The sequence below is a fragment of the Sprattus sprattus genome (assembly GCF_963457725.1).
Source record: "Sprattus sprattus genome assembly, chromosome: 11".
Classification (NCBI taxonomy): domain Eukaryota; kingdom Metazoa; phylum Chordata; class Actinopteri; order Clupeiformes; family Clupeidae; genus Sprattus; species Sprattus sprattus.
This window is the reverse complement of record NC_137909.1, coordinates 21,107,598-21,115,738: the sequence shown is the minus strand read 5'-3', so window position 1 is coordinate 21,115,738 and position 8,141 is coordinate 21,107,598. Positions and strand designations below refer to the sequence as shown.

General features: G+C 44.8%; 1 protein-coding gene across 3 annotated transcripts in view; it reads right to left on the bottom strand.

Moving 5' to 3' along the window:
* sardh (sarcosine dehydrogenase) overlaps window positions 1-8,141 on the bottom strand; it is a 63,246-nt gene that overhangs the window by 50,293 nt on the left and 4,812 nt on the right. For all 3 annotated transcript variants that reach the window (XM_080848075.1, XM_080848073.1, XM_080848074.1), the window contains exons 4-6: window positions 2,782-2,961; window positions 1,739-1,862; window positions 473-573 (exon numbers count right to left, since the gene is read on the bottom strand). In XM_080848075.1, coding sequence (XP_080704201.1) covers window positions 473-573; window positions 1,739-1,862; window positions 2,782-2,961 — 405 coding nt within the window. The remainder of the gene's footprint in view (window positions 1-472; window positions 574-1,738; window positions 1,863-2,781; window positions 2,962-8,141) is intronic.

Below are 8,141 nucleotides of genomic sequence, written 5' to 3'. Positions count from 1 at the left end.
AAAGGGAGAGAGAGAGAGAGAGAAAGAGAGAGACAGAGGGAGAGAGAGATATAGGTGGATAGAGAGGGAGAGAAAGAGAGAGAGAGAGACTCTGTTTCAGCAGCACGGAAGACAGGACATGGGCAACAGACAGTGAACCAGGCGACTAGTAGATACTTTTCTCTAATAACTGCAAAAGCTTCTTATTGCTTACTCACTATCCCTATCTTACTTGGGTTTATTCGAATGGGCTTATTTTGCATGTGATAATAAGCTTAAAGAATCTGAATAAAAGAATATGACACACACAGCACTCGGTATAAGCGATAATGTATATACACTCTGTCTGGGTCAGAGCGCCCTCTGCTGTCTCTACGCGTTAGTGCAGACAGCCGAACGAAGGATCATAGAAAGGATGCAAAAAGTGTTTCCAAGCATTTCCATGTGAAGATGAATGTGCTTTCTCTCCGCACATGAGCGTTGTCATGGTTACCTGGATGCCCTCGATCCTCTCCGTGACAACGTAGGCGTGGTGCATGGCGACCAGCGGCACTTTGACCCCGGCCATATCCCCCAGTTTAGTGGCCCACACACCTGCAAGAACACAGAGATATCACCACGGTGACCACTTGCTTGCATCATTGCGAAACAACTCATGTATAACATAGTTGATATGGGATCCTCCAGCATGACTGTGGCTGATAGGGTAAAGGGAAGGACAGAGTGCTGTTCAAACATTAGCCTACCACACAATAAGAGCATGCTCACTTCACATGTGCATGGCTTGACCCAAAACGTTTTTCACAACTGCTTACACAAGTTTTGTAAACAAAATGCAAAAAACACGAATATCTTGCTAAATGAAACACTGCACGTCCCTTTTTGGAAATCAAACTTTTGTGTCAAATGGCAAACACACTCTTCCCATTGTCAGACCTATTCAATCACTAACTAACTATGTTCCAGTGTGATGAAGCTTCAACACACATGTCTTTGCTAAAGTAAAGTTACAGTATCTCAGTGCACTTCATAGAACAATCTGACAAAATGGTTTTTAAAAACACTATAAATTGGTCAAAATTTTGGATTTTCAGTTCTAGAGTGTACAAAACACACAATAGTTTGCTAAAAACAATGCAGCAAACTCACATATATTTTAGTCAACACATAAATGCTGGGGAATTTAGGGTGCAAAGGGTTGTAACAGTAACAAAGACCTTTACAGTAGAGGGCATTACCAAAACAGTTTCAGAGTATGGGAACACACCATACACAGTATTTTATATTGGGCTATGTAAGAAATGTGAGAAACTACAATGAGCCTGGTATGTGTGCATGATACATGGAAACAGACTGGGACTGAACCCAACCAATCGCAAACAAATGTCCTCCTTTGAAACCGGTATATGTGTCTTGCATTTCGAAGGGCAGTGCCTTAGAAAGGCACACATGTGTTCAATGTTGACTTGTTGTGTCTTAGAAAGCAAACTATGTGTGTAGTGTGTCACAAAAAGTGTTTTACGCAAACTAAGTAAGAGGCTGAGAATAAGCTTGGCCTTGAATAAGTTTGGCCGGTTTGGTGTGTTTTTTTTTTTTTGATTGACAGGTTTCAGGTGTGTGTGTGTGTGTGTGTGTGTGTTTACATATCTTTGAGAACGCTCAAGCAAGCACAAGCATGTCCGTGTGGATAATGTGGTAATACTTCTGTGTGTGTTTTTGTGTGTGGGTGTGTGTCTGGATGCCTTGGTTCAATGCTGACCTGCACAGTTGACCAGGCAGGATGTCTCTATGGTCCCGAAGGGTGTCTCCACTCCCTTCACCCTCTTCACCCCCAGGTCATCGGTGCTTACCTGGACACCCGTCACCGGACAGTTCTCTATCACCTGCAGATGGATGGGCACACACACAGCATTACACACATGCACACATGTCAAACACAGAAAAACACACACACACACACACACACAGCATTAACATCACGCACACATTTCAAACACAGAAAAACACACACACACACACACACACACACACACACACACACACACACACACACACAGAGAGAGAGACGCACACATGTACAAACAGTGGTACAGCCATGCAACATTTTAGTCAACGGAGAACACCAAACACTCTACGAAGAAATACTCTACGGAAGGTGTATAAAAAGTGGGATACACGTACACACACAAGGTACATGCACAAACATCAAACAGTGACTATGGAAATAACTGTCCTTATCATCTTTAATTGCTTTCAAAAGCCCTGATTACAGCATTTTAAAAGGCCAGGCACAGCGGCAGCCACTGAGCTCAATGGACTGGAGATTAGTAATATGCTCCCCTATTAACTACACTCAGGATAAAGCTTCTATTTTAAGCATTTACACTTGCCTGACTGCCGTTTATTAAGTGTGTACAAATATTGTGTTAATACCTAAGTATATGGTTATGGTTAAGCATTCAGCAGATGCTGTTATCCAAAGTGACTGTATCCAAATAGAATACATTTGCCTTTTAACTCTGAATAACCAATGTGTAAATGCACCAACTATAAATAAACTTGCCTTGACTTGTCTTGCTAGTAGTATAAGTATATACTGTATGTTTTCTCTTGTCTTGCTCGAAGTATAAGTACATATGTTTCCTCTTTCCTTTGTGACATAATGTGTGACATGCTAAGTTTAACACATTTGTGAGGGGCAGGCATGAGTTTGTGAGTGTGTGTTGCATATTATATTTTTATTCATGATATATTGTTATATATTGTCATGCGTGGTGGTGGTTGCACAAGGGTCTTCGTTACCGTGGCACCGCGGGCAGTTGCTGCTCTGGACAGGACGGTGCATGTGCCAGCTGGGTCCATTGTGCCATCTTTGGGCACGTAGAGAGTCCCATACAGGTCATCCACATTCATCAGCGGGTAGAGATCTTTGGTCTCCGCCGGTGATAAGACGTAGGACTCGATGCCATATACCTTCCCCAACTGTACACACAAACAAATTAACAAACACTCGTAAGGAAACACAGATTTTCCAGAGATAAATAAACAGATCAATATTACAGCGAGTGATAGGGGAGATTAAAGAGGTTTGTCTTAAGTGCATGTTTAAAGGTTTCCACTGTTTCAGCCATTCTTAGGTATTCTGGGTATGGCTGGTGGCATAGAAACTAAAAGCTGCTCCGACATGTCTCTTTGTCCTGGCTTTTGGAACTTAGCAAGCAACCCTCAGGGATCTACTGGGTGTTTACCTTGAGAGCTGTTCTGGTGTATTCTGGTGTATTTCTCATGTACAGATCTCTAGTGTAGGTACCTCGATCACTTTCAGGCCCTCCTGAGGGACCATGTAGGCCCAGATCCCAGTAAGGTTAACAGGTCACCATAACGTATACTGAAGGCATATGATGCCCGTTGGAGACAGCTCCACTCTGTCTGCTTAGGCCCCTCTGTGTATGTGCTGAGTAGCATTCCTCAAAGGCGCCCATTCTATCAGGCCCAAGGGCAAGGGCATCAATGAGCTCATGAGACTGTTTACGTGTTCATATGTGTGTGTGTAATCCTTTGGTAGAGATGTTATACATTCTATTTGGCTTATGTAATTATACTGGTTAAATTGGGCTGCGCGCTAGACTCAGGTCGATCAGAGCAAGAATCACGAGAGACGGACACCATCTCCTCTCCAGGATGGATCCACGCACCCGCGTGTGCCGTGAAAGAACTCTGCTCCACCTCGACTTTAGATACTTAGACTCAGAAAAGTACTTAGTGATATTTCTTGTCTGTTACAATAAATATCTTTGGCTCTGATCCAAACCATCTCAGCTTCCTTGATTGAGACTCCATTCTACAACCACCGAGACCACCTTTTGTGATTAAGGGTAGTAGCCTAAATATAGAAAAGAATCTTACAGTGGTGCCGAGAACCCGGCTTCTACTGGCTGCGACGTGACCTGTGAACTACCTGACGACCCGAGGACGGCGCATTGAAGTAGGCCCAGCCAGACGGACGGAAAGATCGCTCCAACGCCAACACCACGGAGGACTCTGCCCTGCCCGACTGCTGACTTCCAAGGCGTGGCCCCTGGGAACAAGGTGACGTTCACTGACCTCTCTTTGCTCCATTACGAAGCTAAAGAACTAGTTTAAATTCAGTCTGTTTGGCCTTTTCTTTTTTAGGCTGCTATTCAGTTAAAACAAAAAAGAGTGGGAATGTTGTACCATCAATGACTTGTTATTTTTTAAGTTAACCTGTATCAGTGATTCAAGTACTGGGGTCGCTGATATATGCGTGTTTGTTATGAATGTTTGTTATAAATGTTTGTTTGATATAGCTATTTGGTTGTGTATATACTAACTCTATCAGTCTCGCCGTATTCTGTAGAGGGGTTGGACGCGTCAGGCTCGGAGTTTTACTTCGAAAACCGATATATGATCTGTTCTTGTGTTTAGATTACAATTTGCTCACGTGTCCTACACTTAATTCGACGGGGTTGTGTGAAGGCTGTTTCTATTTTTAGCTGGTTCTAAGATTTGAAACCGTGGGTGATTTTTTGTCTTCTGGAGGCTTGGATAAGATACATATAGTCGAGGTGTGGATTGGGAGAATCTGCACGGGGTGTCAAAGAATAACTCTACCTAGGGGGTTAAAGACACATTGTTTTTCACAGCTGCGCTACTCTGTCCTCTTCCAAGACCAGGAAGGAGGACGAAGGGTGGGGGCTGGTGAAGTTAAGGGTGACCACGGTGGTCATAGAATTGAAAGAATTCCTCACAGGCACACAACCCTCTGTTTTTGCTCCTAAGAGGAGAGAAGGAGAGAGAGAGGGAGGGGTGTGTGTGCGTGTGTGTGGGTGCGGGCTCAAGGCCCATAGATAAGGCTGTGGATTTTTGCAGTGTGTGAGACACAGAGAAACGCACATTGAGGTTAAAATTACAGCTACTGAATTTGGAAAGTTTAATTTGATTTAATTTGTAGTGTGTTGCTAAGACACATTTTGGTTAAAATTACAGCTAATAAAGTTGGAAGGGTAATTTGGATTGTTTATAGTGTGTAAGACGCAGAGAAAACACATTGTGGTTAAAATTACAGCGAAAAGAAAGTTGAATTGAATTTGATTTGTAGGGTGTGGCTATAAGAACACTTTGAAAATGGTAACGGCTGCTGAACCCACGGAAGTGGATAAAAGCACTGAAACCTTAACAATGATTGGAAAAGGGGATTTTTTGTTTGAAGACATCTTGAGTGATATGGATGGCTATCGGATTAATGAATCACTCGTAGCATGGGCTGAAAAGAAGGATAAATTCTCTGACACTAGTCATGACTGTTGGCCAAAACGCAAACTTAAAAAGGTGTATAAGGCGGTTACAGGGAGAATTAGTGGAGCTACAAAAAAGATGTGCTTCTGGCTCAAACACCAAGCAGGCAATGCAGGTTCGAAAAGCTGCGGGGCAGGGTCCTTCAAGGGGGAGGGACCAACAGGGAGGGGTCAACCCACAAGGCAGTACCCAGATCTCCCAGCCCCTCCCGATTACGAAATAGGGACAGCACCATCTGGTGGCCAGGGGTTGGAATGGTACTTCGACGCAATGAGAGCGACATGGTGCTCACACGCGGTGCTGATGGACCTTACGGTGCCGCCTCACGCAAGCATGTTTGAAACAGATGACAGCTATGCAGGAGCAATCCACGGGCCCTACCAAGCAATGCACCCGATGCAGTCACCTATGAAGATGGGTCCCCACCTGCCTCCACTGCCATTCACACCTCAACAGGGCTGCTTGTCACCCCAACCCCAATCAGCCCCTCCTCCGCTTCAGCCACAGGCCAATCGCCAACCACTGCATTCAGGATATGCAGGGAAATTTGATTTGGACACACTCCCCTCATCCAAAGAGACACTTCTGAAGGCCTTTTACTTGCAACAAGACCACCCCATGAGGGCCAAGGGAAAAACTGACTGCGGTCTGCTGAAAAGGGAACCTGTGATGTTGACTGCAAAAGTTCCCCCAAGCGTGAAACAATACCCGCTCAACCGAGCTGCTGTCGATGGACTGAAGCCAATCATCAAAGATTTGTGTGACCAAGGAATCATCTTGAAGACTCAATCTGCCTCCAACGCCCCGGTGTGGCCTGTGAAGAAACCAAATGGATCCTGGAGATTGACGGTGGACTACCGTCTGGCCAATCAAGGCCTCACCCACCTGAGTCCTGTTGTGGCCTCTTGTGACCAGTTCCTCAAGATCTTCACAGTGCTTGACGCCATTAACGCGGTAGCAGATCTCTTGGACGCAATGCTACTTCCCAAAGAACTGTCAGTGGTCAAGGTGAAAGCTCACACGAACTTGGACACCCCAGAAGCCCGTGGTAACGCGCTAGCTGATGACGCATCCAGAAGAGCAGCAAGACAAAAAGAGAGGAGGAAAAATGGAAATGTTGAAATGAAAACTGACCTCGGAACGGAAAACGACTACGCAAAATGCCTACGATTGAAAAAGGAATCTGGAAACGAAGAATGGTGGAAGGAAAGACTGGCAAAGATGCATCAAGAAGGAACACCTTGGGTGGACACGCTCCCCATTGTGCTGAGTAGCATGAGAGCTACGCACAACAAAGATGTGGGCCTGTCCCTTTACGAAGTGGTGTTTGGCCGGTTCTTCAGCTTCCCAGGCTCAATTGACCTGTACACAGCCGATGTGCACCTCACCTCAGACGCATTGATGAACTACTGCATCAAGCTCCCAGAGACCCTCCAGCTGACGTCCGAACAAGTCAAAGAGGCTTGGGTTGAGCCGCCAGAGGGAGGACACTCTCTGGTGCCTGGACAGTGGGTCATGATTCACAAACCACAAAGAGTTCCGCTAGAAGCCAAATACGAAGGGCCGTATCAGATACTGTTAGTTACTCCACCTGCCATTAGGGTTGCTAACAAAACAAAGTGGATACATGCAAGCCACTGTAAATTAGTTGACGCACCAACTGATTGAGACTCCATTCTACAACCCACGAGACCACCTTTTGTGATTAGGGACAGTTAGTCTAAATATAGAAAAGAATCTTACAGAGCATACCTGTTATACATTCAGGAGCATGACTATGGAGTGAGTTATACTAGTAAGACTGTAAGACTGTTCATTTCCTGGCAGAAGAAGCCAGTCACAGCTGCTGTGTGTCCAGGTGAGGAGCTTGGAGGAGCCCCAGCTTCCCCTGCTTTATGCTGCATGGTTAAGTGATTAGACAGACGGCCTCCAGAATACGGCCTGCTCCAGAGGACAGACTGTCCCTTTATATCTCTCGCTCACCCTTTTTCTCCCTCTGCCCAGCCCTATCTCACCCTCCTTCCTCCTCCTGACCTTAGATTACCACTCTTTCTTCTCCGTTTTTTCAGCACTCCTTAGTTTGAGCACTTATCAGTATTGCCACACTGCATTAGCGGCAGTGTGTGGTAGCAGGTCAAGAGGTATTGGCTATCATAAAGGTGAAGGCAACTCTGAAGGAATCTGGAAAGATTAGATTAACCTGTTATACCAGACCAATCTCTTGGAATCTGGACAACAGGACACTTAACCCCTGTTTCTGATTGCAAATACATTTTTGATCATTTGCATTCAAGCACAAGCATGTCCCGGACAGTTTTGAACATTGTTCCCAAAAATCTGCTGATACTGGGTGGAATCCATGCAACCCTCAACTTTGACAAGTTTTCCAATACCTGTGATAGCCACACAGCCACATAGCATGCGGGGACCCTCTCCTAATTCATATTGACGAATCATCTTAGTTTTTAGATCATTCGAGAGTTATTTTGAGATTCCCATGTTGCTACTTTCCACCAGAGGATGAAGGAGAAATACACCTAGCAATTAGCTATGTTAAGAGAGCTTTTTCATGATTGGTTGCAACTTTTTTAGCAGTTCAAGGTTCAATCAGCTAATCAAAGACATATTGTTATGATGTTTTCCTATAAAGACAGAACGAATTAACATGCAACTTCAGAGGGGTGCCCAAACCTTTGCATGAAACTGTACATGTTTATGTGGTAATATTTCTTGTGTGTGTGTGTGTGTGAGCATAAATGTATGTGTGCGTGTATGGTTGCATGTATATGTTTGTGTATGTGTGCAGATGTCATGCCAACAAGAAGCGTTTGCACTTGTTCAGACGC